The following is a 25193-nucleotide window of genomic DNA, read 5'->3' as shown; positions in this document are numbered from 1 at the left end:
CTCATGCAAGAATCCTAGCAATACAATAAATACAATCTGGGAAACATTTTTCTATCAAATGGAGCAATTGTATTCAAAGACCAAATGAGTCCATCGTTGCTATCATGGGTCTCCATTCCTTGCATTCCAACTCCTCTGTTGGTATTGGTACGATTTGTCACAGGTAACACTCTCACCTGTAATCAAGGTAGGTGAGACCGCTTGATTAGGTATGTAAGCAAGCAGAAGGAGAGCTTTGATCACAATTTATGCTGTAACAGGTCGGTGTAGCTAATTTGTCAACTTAGTGTAAAGTCTGGCTGAACTAATACCTCTTAAACATTGCATGAAACTATGGGATACATGGCCATCACATTGTAGCCCCCTGCTTTCTCTCACCTGTCTGTTGCCAAGCAACAAATCATCAGGTGTCTACAACAAGAGAGTCTCGAGGGTCTGGCACAGTCAGGCTATCGGCACTCGGGGATATCAGGTGTGGGCTGATTACTGGATATGGCTCAGTGACAAACAGTGACTTTAAATCTGTATAGTCCGTGGAGCTGCTTGGGTTGTCTGTAAAACAACGATCTTGTATTTGCCACCGCTGTGGATTTTGTAGCGATTTAACCTAGGTTTGTCACAGAACTAGCCGCAGCGATGCAGGACTTCAGACGAGCCAAGACCATGTATGACATGTATGCAGAGTGAGTACATTATTAATTCTCTCGTATCACATATCATTTAGAAAGTCTTAACATTGGGTTCATCATTCTCTACACTATGTAATCTCATGTTGGATATATAATTTATTTAACATTAAAATTGTAATTGTTCTGTAAGCTATTGATGGTGTATCATTAGAAAGTCTAAACACTGTGTTCATCATTCCTGTACAATTTGTGCTTTCTCATAGGCTTATCATTTATATCATTGGCTTAAATGTTCTGTTAACTGCAGGGCATACATTAACCAAGTGATAACAATGGTCTAAATGTTCCCATATTCTTGTAGGCTTTATCATTTAAGGCATGTTAATATTGGCTTCAATGTTCCTCTACAGTATGTTTTCTTGAATGGTATAATGATTTTCGGGTGTTAATACTCATATTGTTGTACCTATATATATATTCTTTTGGGGTATACAATTTATATCATGTTATCACTGGCTAAGCTGTTCTTGTGAAAGGAAGACAATGCTGAAAAGTCTGGTAAAAGTTTCACCCTAGATAAACTTTTCATAATTAATAACTCATTATAAGACATTTTCTCTGTATAAGAGTCAACATGAACAGCTCAAGTAGTATCCACACTCGTATGAACTAGCACACCAGAATACACTTTAAGAACATTAATTAGTTTATCCCCCTTTCAGTGAATAAATCACGTAAGGTACACTCTTGGGTTGTGTATACGGTTTCTACAATGAGTGTCATAACTGCAATGCTTACAAATACTAATTACACATGTCTTCTCAAGTCCGTATGAAATGTTTTGTTAAGCAGTACTTGATTGTGGTAGTGTTGTCTTCTGCAACAGTGGATATAGGTGAATGTTGACCTGTTTCTGTATAGAACGATTAATAATTTGGAAAAATGAGGTATGTCTTTTTGTGCTTCTATGAAAGCACAGGATAATGTTATGCTGTTGTTCTGTACCCCTCTTGTACAATTCTGACTTCTTTAACATTTGTAGTCAGTAAATATGATGGCAGTAAACCATAAATCAAACTGATTTTATTTAAAAGGAGATTATATAATGACAGTAATTTATGAAATTGAATCTAATAATCTGTAATAATATCTATATAACATACCAAGGTTTGTTTTGAGGTCACACCAAGGTTTTATTCAACAACACCAGCTTATCACCCCCTGAGAGAAGTCATTATCCCCTCATCATGGAACCCTACAATAAAATCAAATACATATGTCTCCCTATTCAGAAACCCAGGGATTATGTATTGACTTTCTTCCAAGCATGAAACTCCCATGGTGTACAGAACAGAGTGGGGCACGCTCACCTGTAGGAGTGTACAGAGTCGCTGTATGTTACCTTTGTATGTCGGCAGGGGTTGGGGTATTGTCCTTCCCATGGCACATTGAATAAGTCATGATATCATGTAGTCAATTTGCACCTCTGCTCATATATTATTGCATATTTCATTGATCTCCAAGAGACCTGCAAAGGAGGTTATTTCTCATGGGCAATCTAAGTCCATTGCTCGTCTATAAAATGTACTCAAGCACAAACGTTACACATTTAACAATATTTATATTTTTTCAATTAATGCTGGGTTGAAGCTGGCTGTTTTTATGACTTGAGGATTAATCTCTATGAAAGCTTTTGATAAAAGAGATGGTTTTATGGAGGGATTTATTGAACTGTTTGTTGGATTAAGATCTTTCACATTCTGTTTTGTTTAATATAAGTTAGGGAGATTTATGGTCAGGTACATTAATGTTCAACTTTAAGTTATATGATTTGTACTTCCAGATAAGGTGGATACTAGTTATAAATGAATGGTTTTCAATTTGATATGATTTTATCTCATGGTAAGTTTATTTATCCTTTCTAAAAACATCTATTCTTTAATGCTAATTTTAATAACACACTGTTAGTTGATATGGTGTGATAATACTTCACCAAGGAAATAGATTTATCTTGTGCCCCTCAGTTTCAGTTGCTGTTAAATTATTTAAATCTGTGAATTATTCATAGTTTAAGATAAGGTTTGAAATAAAGTATGATGATCACCATTATATTTGTGCATTTCTGAATTCCATTAATACACCAAGAACAATACTAAATAAATAGCTTTTTCACATATGTATGATTTAAAGAAATATCCTATAAAAAATGTATTTTATTTGATGGTAGTCAGTTTCGTTCATTTAGTCTGAGTATTATTTCCATTTTGGATTCCTAAATCTGGTTGCATGTCCTTCCTATCTAGGACTTGCCATACCGTTTACTTTGTGACACAGCTTTGGAGTTAGATCAGTGTACACAGCTAGTATATTTGACTGGAATTTTTACATTGCATGTAAGACCATATGAACACCTAAGCTTAGAGATAAATCATTTATGAAAATGTATTTTAACATTTACACACTGACATTTGCAATCTAGATGAACATTCCATGGCATCAAGTGGACTGCAAACTAGCTTCTGGGATACACTTAATGGGGCCCAGAATCTGGCTTACCAAAATGGTGTTGGCTCTTTAAACTTTCATCAGACTTGTCTCAAATAAGAAAACATTTCAAGACTACTTAAAACAACTATCAATAAAATTGTTGGAAAAGCAAGAGATTTGCAGTTGGTGACAGCAATAGAGTTGGCAACACCACCTCTGGAGCTATGAGCATGAATCATGAAACCCTTGACTATCAACAATGGGTTTACCAACAACAATTGTACATGCCATGATCAATGTGCAGTACAGTTTATTATTAATACTATGGCTTTGGCATCTACAGGTTTTAAATTATTTTGAAGAAGGTTTGATTTTCTTTAGAATAGATTTTCAGGGGCCCATGACTACTAACAATGCATTGGACCAATTATTATCTGAAGTTAATTCTCCCATATAATTGTTATATGTCATATTGTTATATGTTTACTCTATTAATCCTTCAGATACAACAGTTGAGCAAATATAAATAAAAGAAATTGTTATTTTATCTAATGGTTCTAATGCTCTAATTGTTTGGATCCATTAACCAAACACTTTCTGTCAATGTTTTCGATATGATCATACAAGCACATGGAGAATGGCATGGTTTTGAAGCACCATGGGTTACAAGCACTTGAAGACAAACAGTATTGATTGTGCGATACACATGAATGCTTGAACATGCATTATAGATATGAGCTGGTATTTATCTTGTTACAAAAATCTTGCGTTTAAAGAGTATCAACTGATGATCCATCATTGGTTGTTACAACCAAATCAGACTGATGATGCATGCACAACATTAGAGAATGTGTCACTAGATGATTTCCAGTTCAAACCTGAAACAGTTTGGGCAGCCTACAAATTTGCTTCAACTGTGAAAATATGGATGGTTCTGGCCTCCACGTTTATATACACCTGGAAATTAATCAAGCAACACCCCAATTTTTTCTATTGGAGCAACTTTGAAGTGTTCTGACAATCAAAATATGCCGGGTTGATATAGTTTGACACTTTTTTATTCAACAGACGATCTCTGACAAACAACTTAAAGGGAAAAAGTATCAAGACTTTGCTTTATTGCAACGAAATCCAAATTCTTAAAACTGTCTTAAATTCTTGAAAAAATGGACACAATTTACTATTCATCCACAGACGTTGTTGTCAGGTGTATTAACACAAATGTCACATGGAAAGAAAGAACAGTCATCTGAGAGTCTGCACACCGACTTTCATCAATATCTAGTGTGTCCTCCCTGCGCACGCACCACCGATTCCAGACGCCTCCTCATTCCTTGGATGAGTCTCCGGATCTGATTCTGGGGGATCCTGTTCCACTCCTCATGCAGGGCAGCCGTCAATTCGTTGAGATTATGGACTGGTGGGTCTCTCTGCCTCACACGACGGCCAATAAAGTCCCACAAATGTTCAATGGGGTTGAGGTCAGGGCTCATGGCAGGCCATGGAATTCTGTCAATTGCATTTTGCCGCAAAAAATCATTTACAGCATGCGCCCTGTGAGGTCTAGCATTGTCGTCCATAAATATGGGTCTCGTTGCCAGAGGATGGTTCTCAAAATGAGGTACCACAGCCCTGTCAAGAACCTCCTGTTGGTAACGAACACCGTTAAGGTTGCCACGGATGGTAATGATATCCAACTTGCAGTTCATGGAAATGCACCCCCATACCATAACGGAACCTCCCCCAAAGGCCACAGTCTCCTGGATGTTCCGTGGAGCCATTGCTGTGTTCCTCTGCCTCCAGACCCGAGTACGACCGTCCACCATGTGCAGCAAGAACCGGCTCTCATCTGAGAAATGGACCTTCCTCCAAGAGGCAATGTTCCAGTGCAAACGGTCATTACACCAGGCCAGTCGGGCTGCCTTATGGGCTGGAGACAGTCTGGGTCGCTTGATTGGCCTCCTTGCCCGGTATCCTGCAGCTTTCAGACGATTCCGAACAGTCCTGTTCGAGATGGGTCTCCCTGGAAGCCACTCCTGTCTCAACCGAGAGCTCGAGTCGAAGGACCTGCGCCGTACAAGTCTCAGTAAAGCTCTGTCCTCCCGGACTGTGGTCTTCCTGGGTCTTCCTGGTCTAGGCAGGTCTTTAACTTCATTAGTGGCCCGGTATTTTTTCAAAAGTTTTGAAATTATGGAATGATGTCGTCCGATTTGAGTCCCGATTTGTCTTAGAGACATACCAGCATTCCTCATGCCGATTATTTGCCAACGAGTGGCCTCTGATAATTTCCTACGTGCCATGACATTGAAATGAATGAAAAACCGAATGCAATCGACAACCTGCGCTTGTAAACACCCCAGGGAAAAAGTGCATTTTTCGAAAGTTGAGGTTAAAGCAATGCACGTGCGCTGTGCAAGCTTCACGCGCGTCATATCAACCCATGAAAAGCTCATGCTGTATGTCAATACATCAAAATTGAATAATCAATCATCAAAATTACTTCGTTAAACTTTGTTAAGTTTTTATGTGTCTTTGAATTTGGTGTTGCTTAATTAATTTCCATATGTATAGATACTTTCTGTTGTTGCTACATATACAGTATGGTTCAAAATTATTGAGAATAGCTAAAGCATTTCATATTATTAAACGAGAACAAATGAGATAAAATTGAATGTATTGTGAAAGTGAACTGACCTTTTCATGTTGTGTAGGTAACAATTTAATATTTTATCAAGTCTCCTTGAGCTTCACGGCACAGTCTAAGACGGGTAGGCATACTTCCTATCAGAGAGGTTAGTGTCTCGTGAGTTATGCTGTCCCAGTATCGGACCACTTCTCTCTTCATGTCTTCAATTTTTGTCAACCCCTTTTGATTCACACATTCCTTCATCATCCCCCAAATGTTCTCAATGGGATTTAAGTCAGGACTATATGCAGGAAATGGTAATGCAGTCATATTTTTCTCCTGAAACCACTGCTTGGCATGTTTTGCGGTGTGTTTAGGATCATTATCTTGCTGCAAAATCCAGTCATTTCCATAAAACACATGTGCATTTGGAAGGAGAAAATTATCTAATATGTTAGTGTAGCGTTGACTTGTCAGATTTCCCTCAAACACACACAGCGGGGTCGTTCCTAATAAGGATATCCCTCCCCATACATGAAACTTTGGGCTGTATTTAGGTCGTCGATACAACGGTGCTGACGCAGACTTTGTCCATATTTTCACATTATTGGGATATACCCATATCGAGCTTTCATCAGTAAAAATCACATTTTCCCAGTCAAAGTTTTCATGTGCCAAACACCACTCAACACGCCTGTCTTTATGTTCTTGTTTCATGAGAGGAGAAGGAATTCTAGTCTTTTTCTCCCATCCAAGATCAATCAAATTTCTTCTAACTGTAGATTTTGATACAACTGTTGATCCCCTTTCTATCATTTCATACCTGATGTTGGAGATGCTTGCCCTTTGCTTTTTAGACGCTAAAATTCCCAGCCGGACGCGATCTGAAAAGTCCAATTTTCTGGGTCTCCCTGCTCCTTTCTGGTGCCCAAAATCCTTTCCCTCTTTAAAATTCTTCCTAATCCTATACACAGTAGAAAGAGGAGTTCCTGTTCTCTCTGCCAATGTATTTACATCATCAATTCCTTGATTACACAACTCAAAAATCAACCTTCTTTTATCTTCAGCAGACATTGTTGACAGTGCTGAGGAAAATGACGTCTGCTACAAATTCAGGGGAGGTAACTCTAATTGTTCTATACTCAGTAGGCCAAGATGAGTTACCTCCCTTATACCATTACTTAGTTTTAAGTATCAGTGAATCAGTTGAGGTGTTAGGATAGCTCAAAGTAAGAAGAAAAATTCTCAATAATTATGAACCAGACTATACATTCATGACATAATTTTTGCGTCTAGAAATAACTGTAGGCAGAGACCATATAATAGATCTACTATATGGTCTCTGCTGTAGGTGATAGGGCGAGATGTCAGGTAATTGTTAGAGTTATCTCCCTTATCGTCTACTTTACCAAAAGTTTGTCATGAATATAAAAGTACGGTTATGATATGTCAGTATGATACATCAACATATCTTAATTCTCCTTAGCTTTTGGTGTTTGTCAGTTCTTCAAAATATATAAATTTGAGCTTGGAAGTGAAAGGAATATATTTGAAAAACAACATAATTGATCACAACAGCTAGTAGTCATTGTATATACTAAATGTCTTTACACTTCCACCTTGCCATGTCATACCAAACAATTGCAACATGCTTAGGTACTGAAGTTGAATAAATGGCCATGTACTGAGATCATATTTTCAAGAATGAAATCTGTAATCTGAAAAGCCTCTTTCATAATTTCCTTTGTTCCAGCCTCCAACCATGATCACAACATAATAATGCGTAAAGCAAAACACTAAGAAGGGATGGTCTCAAGACCTTACTTTATAGCCCTTATTGTACTCGATTGTCACAAGATGTCCTGTGCCACTGTTTATGGCATGAGTTCAACAACAAAGATAAACAACCAACGCCTACAATAATCGCCCTAAAATAACAGCTATTGCCCCCACGAAGACATTACTTCATGCAAGAGTCATAATTTATGCATCAAGTGTCAGAAGCTTATAAAATCCTATTCCAAGATTATTCTATATCACTTTCAGAATACCAATGTTTTACCTGAGTAGGCCTTCATGACAAATTGTCTTCAATGTTTTGTGGTGAATACAATATCCTTCGTTTGGTAATTTGGCCCATACATCATTTCACTGTCATCAAAGCTGTATATACACAATAGCATTGAGGTAACCTAGTTGATATAGTGACAGCTAAACATCAAGAAGTCTTACAGTGTCCACATTGACATTAATATGTACTTTTCTCAGGAAAACTTGGTAAGTTCACGTTCCCTGTTTTGGGGCAGGTCAATCCAGTTACATCTTTTAATAAAATTTATGATACTTTTTTTTTTTTTTAAATGATGGTACCTCAAAAAGGTTATGTGTGATATACATATTAATATTGTTAGTAAACATAAAACATGCTTAAATAAAAACATTGATTCTTTTTATAATTTAAATTGTCCTGCTTAATTTATTCCTGCCTTGACAAAAATATAGGTCTGTAGGCTAGTCAAGTGGCTAAAACATTCCCTCATTATGCTGAAGACCCAGGTTCGATTGCGCACATGGGAACAATGTGTGAAACCCATTTCAGATGTGTTTTGCCAAGATATTGCTAAATTATTGCTAAAAGTGGTGTAAAACCATACTCGTTCATTCACTCACACAACTGAGGTATAAATTTCTCTGAAACAGGCATTTTTTCTGTACTCATGATCTTGTACCTGCCCACCACCACCCCCAAAAAACAACTAGGGTATGTTATCTTTTTGGACTAAGCTGCCTCTAACTGTCAGTGATCACTTGAGGTCAAAAATGGGGCTCCACCACACTGATAGCAATCAATATCCACAACATCTTATGTACTCATCAACATCTCACATTAGAGGACTTAAATGCATTATGTTTCCTGTTTTGGAATGATTATTCAAGTAACATTGTTCAACAAATTGTTGGTCTAGATAGTGCATTACTTGCTTGTAATATGAAAGACATTAAAGCATTTTTTATCAGTTTAAATGCTCCTGAAAGTCTGTTTTAGAAATACCCAATACACATACATATTGATTGTCGTAGGAGAATGGTAATTTTTATTTAATTTCTTTGTTTTCTTTCAAATATATGAATAAGCAAAAAAAAACATGATTGTAATGTACCAAGTTACCTCATTTAGTCTAGAAACTAAATACATGTACCAAATTAAACGTAAAAGTTGTCATTCTAAAAGGTTCTTAAGAGAGACTACAAATTTAAACCATATATGAAAGATAAAGGGAAAAGAATGTTATTTCATCAAGTTTGACAAGATAATGTTGATTCTGGACACAGTTATCTTTAATTATTAGTTCCAGGTTTGGTGTGACATGTTACCATGACAACTTTGTTTTTGTACAGGAAACCAGGCGGTGGAACCATCGAGCCTCTCCCAGAAATCCCCACTGCCTCCAAACCTGAGTAATTGTCTCAATTTTGTCCTCACTTTCAGCACCAAGTTTGATGTGTTCACCTTTAATGCATGTTTGCATGTGATAGGGACAGACCATTTGATGTTCTTGGGAGTATTTTCTGAAAAGTCTTCACTGGCTGAACTAGATCCGATGGGAAAAAATGAGTTTGAAGAGGAAAGTCAAAATTGTGTTTTTTTCTGTTGGAAAGACAAAAATGTTTGATTTTTAAGCAGTAACTGAAAAAATACCACCTGTAACAAAATGCCCAACACCCCTACTCCAGAACATGAAATGGTATGGTCCTTATATAAAACTATATATACATATAAAAATATACAAATACAAAATATCATCCATCACAGCATATATGTATATGGTAAAACCATCTTATTCCAGACAGTGCTGTTGAAATCATCCATATTGCTGAATGTCTGGATGAATGTAGCCCTGGATTGTTATGCAATAATATTTCACAACAGTGCCTGTCAGGGCTAATGAGGTTTATCTTTTATGGCATCCACCTCTTAAGCTACATGTTACAGACATACTATACCACATTCATGTGTTATCAGTTAATATTCTCAACACAGATCACAATATACCACAGTTTTCTCATATTCTTTACAAGTTTTATAGGGAAACAGTGTTGCCATAGTGTCAAAGTTCAGATTTGAAGAATATAGCATCAGTGATTGAACCATCAGTGTAACCATGGTAATAGTTATTTAACTGCGTTTTAAACTGCTACTGTGCCTCACATCCCTGCAGAAATTCTGGATTAGGATAGCTCTTCAGAAACCTGTGACCAGACTCAGTCATTTGGTTGATGACATGGTGTCATACACAAACAGCATGGCTTGTTCTTGAACAGATACCAGCTGATCAGAGAGGAACCGTTGTAGCAAAACCATTTCTCCCTTTCCACGCGTAGAATATGTTTTAGCCAAGGATATTCTCACCCCATGGAAAGTTTGGGCTAGACTAAAGTTTCCCCTCTCTTAAAAGTAGGATATTTTGTTCTGATTTCTATGAAAAGGGTCGGTTTCTCTCCTAGCTAGGCCACTTCTTCCCCACCCTAGTTTTTGTATCAGAAGGGGGAGATTCTGCCCTAGCTAGGCTACTTTTCCCATTCTTGTTCTGATATCAAAAGCTGGAGAACAAGTTTTTACAAACATCAAACTAACAGTAGTTTTAACTTACATTTTGGTGCAGATTTTTGCCAAATACCCTATTCTTGCCTCTGACTCGTAAACAGTGATATGAATGCATACGTTTGAACAGCATATATCTCTACATCCATCCTGCCCATGGGCCAAGTATACCCCTTATCGAACCTTGTCTCTTGAATTTAGAATAAGGCACTATAGTGGAATGATAGATGATACAGCATTTGGTATGATATTGTGTCATCTGTCCATATCATGTCGCCGTAAGATGTAAACATTCAGACGTACAAAGGTGGTTATATTATTTAAGTTTCAAATTTAGTAATGATTTTGGGATAAGTGGGGATGGGTAAATTATTGAAATATTAAATAATAATGCACAAAAATAGTAATGATACAATATACAATAAAGTAAAGGTAAATTGTTAAATTTTAGTACTCATGTCATTTAGACTCATGTTGATACACAACTATTTTCTTTAATTTCCTGTTAAGCTAAAGGGTCTACCACATGCATAAGAATCAGATTGATGTTTCACCTTCAATTGTTTGACATTGAACTGAAAAAAAAAAAATCATTTATTTTCCTCACTCTTATTCTTTAAGTATATTTCCAGATTTGGTCTCCATTTGATATAAGAACAAGGGTGGGAAAAAGTAGCCTTTTACCTTGATTCAGGGGTGGGGAAGGTTTGGCATAGGACAAACTGTCACCTGAGAAGATTAAGCCAAGGGGGAACGTCTGGCCTATGCCAGTGGGGAAGGTTTGGCCAGGGGGAAATGTTTAGTTACACCGGGTATATTAAACACTCATTGTGATACGACCACATAGTGCATGTGTACGTTTCATGTTTATCATATATGTGAAATAACACTTGTTACACTTTAAATGTTTTTAAAGGTTTTAGTTAAACATGATGACTATGTTGTTGATTCGTACTAACCAATTATGTGTGATAGACGAGAGATGGTTTGTTTATAACATCAATCACTGGTTTGTCTGGTCCAAACTGCATCATTTGCCATCTGCTGTGATATATATTTCTAATATTGGGGAGATTGTCACCACTGAGAAGTCGTTTGTTATGGTAGTGTTTTACCACATTGTTGTAGCTTTTGTACCCTATGTGTGATACATAAAATATATACAGTGGATATTCCAAGAAACAGTTGAACTTACAAATGGCATCAGTCAACACAGGTCTGGGTAGGACCTGGGATTCCATGTTGTAAACCTGTGAACATCTGGTTTTAGAATTGATATTGAGCAACCCATGCTTGTCACGAAAGGCGATGAGCAGGATTGGGTGGTCAGACTTGCCATCATATGCCAGTTGCGTAGATTGTTGCTTATGCTGTTCATCACTGAATTGTCTGGTCAAAACCCAATTAAACTCATATAGCTGGAATATTGCTGAGTGCAGCATCAACCAACACACCAGCCATAATCCTGATGGAGTTGAGATTTCAAATACAATGTGCCATTCATACACATCGACATTCAATGAATGGGGGAAAAACAAAGCACCTTTGAGCAGCAAAACTGGATATCGGTGGTATACCAATATTATCATTATAATAATAACCATCAGTGTTGTAACCGGTCCTAAGCAACTTACAGTCATACGAAGGGCTGCTGAGTGAGACTCAACGACTGGGTTGGTTATGTCATCGTACCCAGACAGTGTTATACATATTAGAAAACAACTGGCCAACTGTTCTCACTCTACCTGGTGCCAAGGTAACCACATGTCTATCTACTTGTACTTATTATCTCCATGATAGACTCACCTGTCTCTTGAAGGTGATTCAGTAAGGATTTATTGATTGAGAAACATAAGATATTGTCTGTTTGACTTCAAATGTTAAGCTGTTTCTCAAAGTAGACTTTGCTCTAGACAAATCAACTTGTCAAACTGGTTGTAAATCAATATTTACAGTTGAGGTTAAGAAAGCACATGTCAACAAACTGAACAGTAGGTGCAATAAAACTATTGTAAAAAATATCACAAAATTATGTATAAAGAGACTATACATAAGTGGTTCTGTATTCATATGTATTCAACTGCATAAAAGTGTCAACAGAAGAATTATGTATACATACATTAAGTGAATGTATTTTTCCTAACCATATGAAATCATGTATAACCATATAGATAAATGAAAACATTACATGTTTTATTGTTATCATCAGGACAATATGATGTGAATATCATATGAGTATTAATTATTGATCCGAGGGCCATTCAAAAGCCTAAAGGCTGGCCTCAAAATAAGTATGCAAGTAAATGTAAATATGAAACAGTCATTACTTATAGTTTGTAATTTATGAAATAAAGGCATCTTTTAAATAATAAACCCTGAACTGTTTTCATGCAGGTTGTAATTAAACCACTTAATCCTAGTAAGAAGTTAAGGAGGCGTGAACACAAGCTACATGACATTGATTAGTGGCTTATCACTTATGTGTAAATTGATTAGTGATATAGAAAACCTGCGAGGCAAAACGTCTCGCTAATTAGAAGCCTGCAAGGAGCTTCCCCTGTGACTTCCCATTTGTACTTTGTATAAGTAGTGTGATGAGTTCCTAGGTATACCTGCTCAAACTTATCTCCAACATGTCCAAGAAAGACAGGTTTGTTCTGCCTTGTTCTCTATTGACTTCAGCGATATCAATGTTTACGAAATTTTTGTCTCATGTCTATCATTATTAAGCTTCAGTTGCATAGTTTGTGTTGTGTAGTTTCAGTTTTATTTCATATATGGTATATTTTATCTTGTGGATCTTCATCTTACAGATAAGAACATAGCAGATGAGCAAAGTCTTGTTTTTGTGGACAGTACACATCAGTTTTATGAATGTTCTGTTTATATGTATGTCACTCACTTATCAACACATTACTGGCCTGCTATCATCTACATAATTTTAATTCTATGTACAGAGCTGCTGCATCAAAAATGTTACATTAATTTAAACAAAAAGTACTACTCAGTTCTTGATAAATGTGTTGATTGGTATTTAAGAATTCCTAGAAACTAGTCATATCACTTCAAGATGATCAGTTGCCATGGTTACCTTGGTTGAATGATCAGGAACTTATCATTGAAAAGTGTTTGCATGGTAAGTGATAATGGAAGCATAGCATAGTTAAGTTTAAGTCACAAAGACAGGATTGTGTGCACTTCTCTTCATCATTTGAAGTGCACTTGAAAAACTCTATGCTGCCTTCATATGTCCATTGACATATGAAGTGTGTGTTTTTAGTCCATTCAAACACCTAGATATTCCTGCCATGTTAACACCGTGTCCTGTTTTTTTAACTAATGTCAGAGCAGTTTTCCTTCAGTCATAACTCTAAGTCTTCCAATCTTCAGTATGCCAGTTGAGGATTACTTTGGGCGTATGGGAACCATCCATCCCTTAGCTGGGAGTCAGACAGCCAGATATGGCCCATCTTCACCAGGTGGTCACAAACCCCGCCCTCGCACCAGGGGATCCCTCTCTGCCAGATCCTCCTCGTTTGATGTAGGTATACAGGTGAGTTAGTTCAATCTTCACTGGGTAGGTTTGGCATAGATCAAACTCTGGTGGAACATGCACAAAATGTATATGGGAGAAAAATAGTTTTATATTCTTTGAATATTTTTGTTCAGGAAGACTTTATGTTTCCTAAACAATACTTAAATAATTGTGGCTATGTTTGGGTAACTATCATCAAACGCAAAATACTGAATTTGACATGTTTTTTCTAAAATCTGAAAGTCGTAGAATTATCCAAGAATGTGTGCTTCTTACCTGAATATACAGGTAAAATTTGACCAGGTGTACAAACCAGTAACAATATTATGTTGACAGTTAAGTGCAGTGTATGTCTAGTAAAAGAATGTTTGGAAAGGTGCATAATGAAAAACAATAAATTATTTAAACAAGCCTTAAACATCTGCCAACCCTATGCACACTGCCATTAACAAGACAACTGTTCTTTAATAGACCCATCCTTACATGCATACTGTACATCAAACACACTTGTACTGAAGTAACTAAGGACAAATGACTACACACTGCTAAGTGAGTGTTTCACTTTGCTGATCTGGCTATATAGAAATGATTGATTAGTGATTAGGGTAAATGTTTGATAAGATTCAACACCTAAGGTCAGGAGGTGCCTAGACGTGGTTAGTGTCGACATCCAGAATCAAATGACATTACCAATGATTCAGTCTTGTCTTTCAATGAGAAACAAAGGACTTTCATTTCCTTAAGCCCACCATATAGCTAGAATATTGCTGAGTGCAAAAATAATGTCCTTAATGATAGCGAGGTCAGGATATTAGTATGTAAGAAGGCACTGAAAAAACTAGTTTCGGCTTGAAATACTGTGTCAACTATGGTGTGTTTTCACACATAAATATGTCCTATATTTGGCTAAATGAACATTTGACAATTTGAATAATGGTACATACTTGCACATTTAACCTAGCCCCATCTCTGCTTTGTTGTTGGCCTTAGTCATCATGACAGACTAAAATGAAAAATAAGTGTAACATAAAACGTTGATTTGTTTGTCCAGTACATATAAAACTTACACCACCAAGAATAAACCCTTTCTTTGTCTGTTCTTATATCAGTTTTTATTTTCCCATTTGTAATGTCCTAATTTCATTGCATCATCCAAATTACTCTTTTTTCACAGATGAAGACACATTGCAAAAGAGAAGTTTATATTTAATGTTTACAGTATGAGTGTTCACAGCTGTGTGTTTAGAGTTCTAGAGTATATGATAGATACCGTAGAACATGTAGAGCATGGCATTAGATAGTGTTGCTCCATATCACTTTTTAGCGACTTTGTGATAGTAAAGATGTAAATATTACTGGCAAAATATTAATGGCTATTTCTTTCTATACTACTCAAACAAGTTAAAGAACAACCATTTTCAATGGGAGTCACATGAATAAACTATATGTTCCTCAGCCTCTTTAGAGTAATATATTAATCAGCAACATTCATCACATCGTCGATCAATGCTGCTTCATTCTTTGTTGTAGCAAATTTAATTCAATCAGTCTTAATTTAAACAATGAAGGCAAACCAGTCCCGGCTGTATATATATATATATCATTACAGAATGGAGGTATTATACTGAAAATAGAAAATATATTTATCAGAATAAACATTGTGAATAGATGAAACTGTAACAGGTAAATGTCACAGGTAAACTAAACAACCTGAGACTCCTCTTTGCATGTAAAATGCTTCATAACTGCGCACAGGCTCATTTTATTTCATTTGTAATCTTTGTCATATTCTATAGTCATATCTGATACAACTGAGAATTCTTAAATAACTGTAAACAATTTCATCTAATCAATCTGAACAATACACAATCATCTCTCACTCACAAAAACACCCTTCACGATACTGGGTCTCAGTAATCAATGCTCCCATGAATAATTGTTCAACATTCATCACACTGCTTCACAATCCAATGTGGAAACTTGACCAAAACAAGTGTACATTTGTAGAACTGGTAAAGAGTGGCATCATTTACCTTATGTGGACACATGATCATTTTGATGAAACAAGTTTGTTTGAGATACTTAGCAGATATAATGTAAAAATATAGAATTTTCCACCACAATCAATTTCGACATATAGATTTCAATCAATAGTTGAGAGTTTTCAATCAATAGTTGAAAAAGCATTTCTTTGTCTTGTGTTCTAAGGGCTGTCAGTGATGCAACAATTAACCAGTTAAAACCAGTCTTATTTCATGGTCAACTGGTTCTGGTTTTCTTTAGCTCTTGTACTGATAATTGTCACGGAGTGCATGTATACCAGTAGTCCTAGTCCTTGAAAGCTGTTCAAAAGTTTGAAGTAGAAAAACAAATTGTATTTCCTTGGACTGGTTATTGTGTGGGTCTTGGTATCACAGGTGTAGCAAAAGTAAACATATCTTTGACAGTCATAAAGAAGCTGATAGAGCATGAAGACCTAAAACTGTTATGTGTCAAAAAATTACTCATTGATTTGACAACAATCCTATTTGTATGACATTTTATTCTGAAAATGAACAGCCTCACTTTTGTTTGTAAAGTTGGATGAAATATATGTAAAGCCGACTTTGTTCTGTCACCACTGGTAACAAATTAAACACACATATGGTATAAAAACCAATACATAATTTTTTAAAGCTTTTCCTTCTAAAATCATTATCTGACATCAAACTTTTGAATGGCTCAGAACAAGATGTGTGCATTTAGTTTTTCAAAGTAGTGTAGTCGGTAGTATGTGCTTGTCTTCCATTATTAAAGGTATGACACCTGTATCCCAGAACAGTTACATATGATCATCCTTGTTCTATTAAAGACAACATGAAAATATACAAAATAGACAATCTAAGTTCTGGACAAATCTGCTTTTTTATTTTTCTGGACAGCATGTTGCGAGAGAGGACTGCAAGAGTATAAAGTAAACAATTTGAAATTAATTTTTCAGAAGTAAGAAGGATACTAAGCGTTTAATATCATGCTTGATGATGACCAATGATTTTCTTCCAGGCTGACATGGCACCCATGGGTATCCATGACGACACCAACCCTTTCACTGGGCCCATGGATCCGGTCAACCAGCAGTACTACTACAGACAGTGGAAGATGAACCTCCCATCTCCCAAGAAGCCTATGTATTAATACCATGCTTATCATATCTTAATTATTAGATCAGTTGTTTTCTTTCCTAAGAAACGGTAGACAGGAAAAAGTGTCAGATTGTTAAAAAAAATATAATATGTCAGAATCATGTATGTTTAATCTTATTTGAGTAGTACATATGTATAATCTTTTTGGTGTTAGAAATAACACTCTAACATGCATATTCATCTTGGCAGCTGCATTGCGCAGCGTTTTAGTAAAATAATGTTAAACATGAAAGGCTGCATGCCTCACATTTGAAAATATTTGGATGTAAATTTAACAAAAGTTTTATTGTTGTGTTATGATTATAATGTATAGCATAAATTATGTTTCCTCAATTATTTATCAATAATGCTATTTTTACTTCTGATTAAATCTAATAAAGATTCGAGTAAGATGTAAATGCTTACAAAAGTAAATACATGTATTTTGCAAAATCTCCAACAATCAAGAATTTATGACAGAAGCAGTGTAGTCATCAAACATTTATTCTTGCATACAGGTTTTGAGTTTGTGTTTTAGAATTGAATATTGCTTTACTGCAGCTACCGCTCTGGCCGACTTGGCAGTCCCTGGCGTCATGTCAGGTCTTGTATCAACAACGGAGGCAGCCATCTTGTCTTCATTGACGGTATGGAATGGATTTTCACACTTTCAGCTTTCAAACTGAATCAAACATTTAATTGCCAATATTTACTCAAACTATTCAAACCACTACTTTTATTTTTCTAATAATTCTAACAAATTTAATATTGTCATATGAATAAGTTTTATCATGAAACAGTTCAAACAGTATCTGTGTCTGTGTTTATACGTGGACTTGGCATGTTATGTATCGTGTTTCTCCACTCAATGCATGTGTTCTGTTTATCAATGCTTACACAATCCATGGACATAGATGCGCCAAGGGGAGTGAGAGCTAGGGACAAAAGTATGGAATTTCTACTCTTAGACACAACAAACACAGTAGATTGACAGCATTTCATTCACACAAGTCCCTGACCTAAAGGACTGTCGAAACTCAGTTCTATTGTGATGAATACCCTCAACCCATCTGCTATAACAGCTTCATTTTGATCTGGTTTTGAATGACACAATGCTGGAACAGCTGTCCAATCAGATGACTCAGCTGAGCATGTGCATAAGAGAATTGGTAGGATGGAAATGCTGATGTTGATTCAGATCTGGTGGTCAATGCATCCGGAGTATTTGTCACAATAGAATAGAGATGAGTTAAAGCAGGAACGATGTTTCTCTACCAAATCAAATGTGTGTTTAATCATACAAATCCCATAGAGGAAAAATTAATTTAAATTTTAGACTTAGTAATTGTTTGTTTTTCTAGAAACAAACAATTTGCATGTTAACAGGAACTGTGAAGACAGAGGAAAACTTCTTCTATCCACCCGAGGAAGTCCTTAGTCCTCCCGACCTTTCCATGTACCTGTCTCCACGCATTGCAAAGCGGTCATTCAACAAGAAGCCAGACCTCACGTCCAGCTTCAATGAAAGGGCGAAACAAAACTTCAAGTACTGGTACGATGAACCCAAACCAATCAACTGTAAGTATCTACTTAATGTACGCAGTGCCAGGTGTGAGGTTTGAAGATTGGCTATTTGAGTAACAGTTTCAAATGATTTCCAAGCTTGAAGTTTTCTGGCATTTTCTCAACAGCTACATATTGCTCATTAATAAATTTAAAATGTCAGCTACGCCTATCATGCATTTGCATGATTTTCACAAAATTAAACCTGGAACTTTTCATAATGCTCTTAAGAGTTATCTCCCTTCACTTGCAGAGTGACAACTGGCACAGACTCAGTTCGTGCAATATACAAGTATCTTTGTAGGTTATAATTTGAAACATAAGGCTATAGAGCACTAATTCAAGAATACAACCTTTTAACATGTGTTTGAATTGAATGTGTTGAATTGTTGAAATTTGCTGTTCTTACCATCAGCATCATCCGTCCACAGCTGTTTTGTTGTTTGTTGTGTTGTTTGTGTATTGCTGTTGTCTACATGTACTTGTGTCACACATTTACATTGTCACACCATACGTTTGTTGTATCACATCATGTTACAACTAAACTGTAAAAGAACCGATTCAAGTAATTTTAGACGATATCAATGAGTATAGTATATAATGAAATATTTTGTTCACAAGGTATGTCAGTGTTTATGCTCCATATTTATCATTCGTTTTACACATACATATATATATATTCATAAAATCATATGATATATCATATGATGTATAATATATCTAATATGATTAAATGTATATGATTTTTAATATGATTTTACTTAAACCTGTTTTAAACTTTACAGACCCTATTATCTATGATGTCACATAGCAAGTGTCTCTATTGCAGCTTATGAGAGAGAGAAATCATTCCGTGAATGCACCAGTAGAATACAGCAATCTTGATGTGAAGTGAGAATCTCTCAAACATACTTAGGCTAACTTGTATCTAACTTACTTAGCAATCTCATTAACCATATAGCTAAGAAACCAGCAAACCTCGATAACTAGCTTCAGACCTATGCCTCTTTCTGTATAATAAATGTCTTCCTAAGGTTGGAACATCTGGTAACAGATTATTTGGCTATATTTTGTCTGTTACTGGTATTTGGTTGATTGATCCCTGCTTCACGACATAACGCCCTGCTTCATATTATTGCTGTGTGCCCAAGTTCCCACTGTGAATCACAAATGTTGAAAGTAATGTGCAAAGATGCATGGAACAATACAATATACAAATATGTTAAGGCCCACAGTCTCATGTTTCAGGAAGAATTGATGAAATTAAATTTGTTATTTATAATGGCCTTATCCAAAACGAGATTTTATGTAAACTGAAACAATATGAAAGCAAATTATCCAGTAAAAATTCACCCTTTTTCACACAATCTCATGACAATTATTTCACATATAGGAGAGAACCAAAATATTGTGTTTTCAAACAGTGTCAGCACAGTGATACAATGGAGTGAAATTCTGGTAATAGTTTCATAAACCGCCATCAAAATGTGTGTAAAGTACATCAATACTTGTTCAGAGGATGTGTGTCTTACATTGCTTCTTATATATCATTAATGCTGCATTCATATGTTATCATAAATAACGTACTATGCTAGGTCTGAGAATATACCTACGTAAAATGTATATGAAGTGCCCTGGGAGCGTTGGAAAATTCTTCATATAAAGAAATATTCAACATTCAGATTGGTTTGGATCTTAGACAGGTTGGTGCAGGGAATCTTATTCAGTGAAACAGATGATTATGTCACACACTGAGCAAAAATGTTTTGATGTTGTGTTTCTCATCAGGGGAGATAACCAGGCCTATACTCAGACTGACTCAACAATGTGCCTATATATACATGTATATGGTATGCAGGGTGTATATTGTCTGTCTGTCTGTCCTTCTGTGAACTTGTCCTGTGCCATCTTGGCTGTTCTTGTTGCAAGTATCAATGTTTGTGGAGTTCTATACAACAATAATCATGTATAACAATATACATATATAATATGTCAAGATCAGTACAAGTGGCAACTGAAAACTATCAGTACATTTGTTAACTATCATGTTTAACCCTCTCAAACTGACATTGTCTCAAGTAGTAAGAGAATGGAGACTTATGTCTGATATCGTTCCAAAGCCTCTGATAACATATAGTTTGTCTCACTGATATTGTGTCTGGAGGCGAGAGAATGGAGACTTATGTCTGATATCATTCCACAGCCTCTAATAAACTATAGTTTGTCTCACTGATATTGTGTCTGGAGGCGAGAGAATGGTGATTTATGTCTGATATCGTTCCACAGCCTCTGATAAACTATAGCCTGTCTCCAACAGGTGAGGAAGGCGTGATTGAACCCAGCACTGCACTTGTACCCCATCACTGTCACACAGCGGGGACCAAAGAAATACTCACACCACTTTTTTTTGTTAGTTATGGTAGATCAATATACATAAACTAAACATGAAAAAGACATAATGAATCACAATTTAGAGTTGCCTATCACTGGGAAGGTCATACTGGCAAGTAGAAACCTACCATTAATAAACTGATGTCTGCAGAAAGGACAGGACAATATAATCCTGATTTACACTCAAGATGATTTTCGAACTTTTAAGCCATATATCTGGGTTTCTGGATGTTAGTCATGGACTACCAAAGCAAGTAACACTGAACTCATTTTGTTTGTTTAGCGTCTTTCTATTTGGAAATTGAAATGGTGTATAACTTTCCTGATCACTGATGCTGACTTTATGGAGAAAGTTTGTGAACCAAATAATACAAGGTGGCTTAGATGTATTGGTTTCCTTGTAATGAAAAAAACCCAACATGCTACCTCAGCAAAACACAAAATTACTCACACACAGTAAATGATTACAATAATCTTGAAATGCAATTTGTTCTCATCAGCTAGAGTTATATCCCTTCATTTTCACTTCCAAAAGGTTTCACTATACACATGAGGATTATTTATACCATCATTAGCTTTATAACATTTGCAAGTTGTTCTAAGTAAGTCACTTAACAACTACCCTTGTGTTGAATATAACCCACTATACCTGTTTGTTGTGTCAAATTGAATAGATATAATATTGCAGCGTTGACAGAATGCCGTTAGTGATTGTGTTTGCGCATCCTTCCAAATCATATTGATAAAGTACTGTTTGACTGCTGTAGTCAAGCTCTTTTGCCAGTAGGACTTTTGTACACAGCCTATGTTTTGTGCTATGTCTTTCAATAACCTGTCTCAGCATAGCAGCAGATTTTGTGTTGAAACTTTAAGACTTGACCACAGCATTCAAAGAAAACGATTGTGTAGATACCATATATTTCCCTGGGGACCTTTAACAAATGATGTAAAATATGATAAATTACTTAACATATTTGTTTATAAGACTGTATTCAATAGTCCAGTTTATGTATGGCACAGATCACATACTGCATCTTACAGGGCCTGGTTTGCAAGCCTCAATAAAATTCAAATTCTATGTTTAATTGTTTGAAATCTGTCAGATATGAAAGAGTTTTATGGGGGCGAGCCTCGGCTCAATATTACAAAATGTTTGTAAAGAAACAGTTTCCCTAATGCATCTGCTATTGTTAAACCAGACAAGGATCATATCCAGAAATATAGTATGTCCAGCAGCTCATAGTTCTTTCGGACATAGTGCTATCTACACAATCATTGGCAGTCCCCTTCCTCTCTAACTTGCTAACCTGTTTCCCTCAGTTTCCTCCAAATATGATTTCGGAGGTCGAAGTCGCTGGCTTGGAGTATCTGGTGAATCCCTTGCTGGTCGAAACCCGAGGTTCACTATACGTTACTAACCCAGGTGATTACACCCCTTTAGTTAAGTACACTGCCATCTAGTGGCAGTGCTACCTTCCACAATGGTTGAGTTTGTGTGGTGTTGTGGTAGTCAGGGTAGAAAGATGGAATACAGTTTGGATGGTATTTATTGTATAGATGAAGCAGTTTTATCTTAGTTGTCAGTCTGTTTTCCATTTTGTTTCAGTTATGTGGCTGGAATATTAAAACCTTTGTTTTGAATGAACAAAATCTTTCCATACTCATATTTCCTTTGTGGGTGAAAATTCTCTTCCCAGGATCACATTTGATTTCATAGTTATAAACTCCTGAGTTTGTTAAACATGTAAATGAGAACAGAGTCCTGTTTCACAAAACCATATCAATGCTAAGGTGTCCATAAATGAAATACTTACAATGCTAAGATTATTTGAGTAATAAAGTGTCATAAAGGTCTTTGCATGGAATTACTGTAAGTTTGTTGTCCAATACATGTATATTGAGCGACATCCACATCTTTAATGCACTTACTTCTTCTATTAACACAGTAATGATATTCCTATGAAGCACATTGAATCTGACTCTTCATGCTAACAACACATATTAACGTAATTCATGTTAACTGTGATATCAATTCAGGACTGAATCGTCAAATATATAATGCATATTCCATTAGAAATAACTCAATGTCTTAAGATACATGTACCTCCTGTATTGAGTAGCAACCACAATGGCAACTTCAGGATAGATACCTCAGCATAAAATAGCAAGACTACATTGGTAATTTCTATTTTCAGTGGCAGCTAGGTACCGAATGAAGGCTCGTCTGATGACTATGGGAGTGTGAAACAGTTGTCTTACAGGCAGGCTTCCCTTCCCGTGAAGAATCAAGGAAACCAGTATTGTCACTTACAAATTTCAATGTACTTTCACAATGATCTATAGAGCATATGTGTTCGTGTAGAAACTAAGGATCAAAATTCAAATTATTTTTCTGGACCCTCCAATATTCAAGGCCACACACAAGAATGAAAGTTGATTTCTTTAATGTTTGCAATAGGCTTTATTTCACAAATGCTGAAAAAGACACATTACAACTTAATTAGTTAACTGAAGTCAGGCACTGGTTAGAAGTCAAAGTCTTTTAAAGGCACATTATCCATCTTTAAGGTCTTTAAGTCACCATCTAATTTCAATAGTATTTCGAACTGTATGACTGATATTTTATCAGTGTGTCAATGAATAAGTACATCATCATTCATAATTTCCTTATTTTTGTCCAGTATATGTTGGTAACAGTAACTCTTATGTGTCAGTTACTAAAATTCTATGCATGGTCATACACCAAACTGAGAAGTGCTAGTCAGCAATTGAGAGTAGTCTTATTAAAAATATTGTTATACAAGTAGTTAGAGGGATTACAATGCACGATTTGCATAGAACAGATAGAGGTAAAGGTGTTTAAAATTAGGGAGGTTCCATCGGTCCTTGATGTCTTCTGTGTTGTTTGAATCTGGGATCCTCCTGAATATTCAACCCTTCACATTAGTTTTAGGGAAATGGCACCTTTGCTGCTACTTCAGAACACAGCATAGTTTTAAGTTATGTTCATTGTTACAAGTGCAACGAAGGACACCAAACTGTAAATCTACCTTTCAGTATTAATTTTGTGAGGCCACAGTGAAAACATTTTGCATGGTTAAACTAAATGTGAAAACAGTGACTTTGGCCTTGTTCTTGTACATTTATGTCAGCTGGTTTCTTCATTTGTTTGTGAATGCTCAAGGACACATTTCAAAGGTTTTCACTTATCCTCGTATTGTGCAAGAACTAAATCATATTGAAAACAAAGAAATGACACTTATTTGTGTAAATTTTGGAGATAAAATTGGACTGGAATAACTTGGGATAGTTACAGAGTAAGTGAAACATTTATCAGTTTACGAAACTTGTCATAATGGTGGCATGAAAATGAGATATCTTCAAGTTCCACCTTGAAATCGGTGTAAACCAGCTGCTATGGATGTACATGGTGGGATGTGGAGAGGGTAATCTGAAGTGCTGTACAGCATTCAGAGCATCTTGCAATGGCAGTATTACACCATAAATGTACATAGCTTTGGTAGCTTAGTCTTGTTTGTTTGAAGTTGCTTGCACAAAATTGTGAACAGAGTCAACCGCTGTACAGATATTTCAGGCAAATAAAAAAAGTTTTATATGATAATGCGTTATGCTCCTGTGAAAGTGTTTGTTGCAGAAATAAAGGGGTACTTCTGTTGACTTAAACCCTTTAGATGTATCTATAGGTTAAGACACTTAACTAGCATTAATCACTTGGTAAACATGATTCTCAACACAACAGAAACAATTTAGGGATCTGCCCTGACATTCAATAGCACAAGCATTTAAGGATGTGTACATGAGGGAATGAATATTTGTCCAAGTATAGGATTACCATGTATTCATTAACACCTACTTTCTTGAATCACCCACATGAAGATCATATTGAGTAAGCACCACTACAAGTACTTCTATTGAAGTATGTCAATAGGGAATGGTCACAATCCTTATAAAAAATGTTTACCTTCCCATGAACTGTAAATATGAATGAAATGGTGCTATGGCTTCAGTGTTTACATGAAAGTTTCTTCAACACTTGTCTTATATTACAAAGATGTTTTCTTGGTGACAGTTTTCTTGACAATGAAATAATTTGTAAGCTAAAAGCTAACCCTGACAAGAAGCAGCTCAGCAGGCCTTTACAAGAATGTTTGTTTCTTGTTTAAGGACAGAATCACCA

General features: G+C 36.0%; 1 protein-coding gene across 6 annotated transcripts; it reads left to right on the top strand.

The window, feature by feature from the left end:
- Positions 1-226: 226 nt before the first annotated feature.
- LOC137295100 (uncharacterized) lies at positions 227-24617 on the top strand. 6 transcript variants are annotated; one of them, XM_067826390.1, is made up of 9 exons: positions 566-683; positions 9142-9201; positions 13736-13898; positions 16923-17047; positions 17603-17688; positions 17956-17988; positions 18428-18619; positions 22316-22418; positions 23191-24612. In XM_067826390.1, the coding sequence occupies exons 1-8, from the start codon at positions 637-639 to the stop codon at positions 22411-22413; spliced, it is 804 nt and encodes a 267-aa protein (XP_067682491.1). In that variant the 5' UTR covers positions 566-636; the 3' UTR covers positions 22414-22418; positions 23191-24612. The 6 variants fall into 6 exon arrangements, with proteins under 6 accessions (XP_067682495.1, XP_067682496.1, XP_067682493.1 ...); XM_067826391.1 differs by lacking the exon at positions 22316-22418 and having other exon boundaries at positions 23191-24608; XM_067826394.1 differs by lacking the exons at positions 9142-9201; positions 17956-17988; positions 22316-22418 and adding an exon at positions 19434-19495 and having other exon boundaries at positions 227-683; positions 23191-24614.
- Positions 24618-25193: the final 576 nt, after the last annotated feature.

This window comes from Haliotis asinina, chromosome 8 (assembly GCF_037392515.1).
Source record: "Haliotis asinina isolate JCU_RB_2024 chromosome 8, JCU_Hal_asi_v2, whole genome shotgun sequence".
Lineage (NCBI taxonomy): Eukaryota > Metazoa > Mollusca > Gastropoda > Lepetellida > Haliotidae > Haliotis > Haliotis asinina.
Note: the sequence above shows the minus strand (reverse complement) of the source record. Positions and strands in the feature narration are given on the sequence as shown.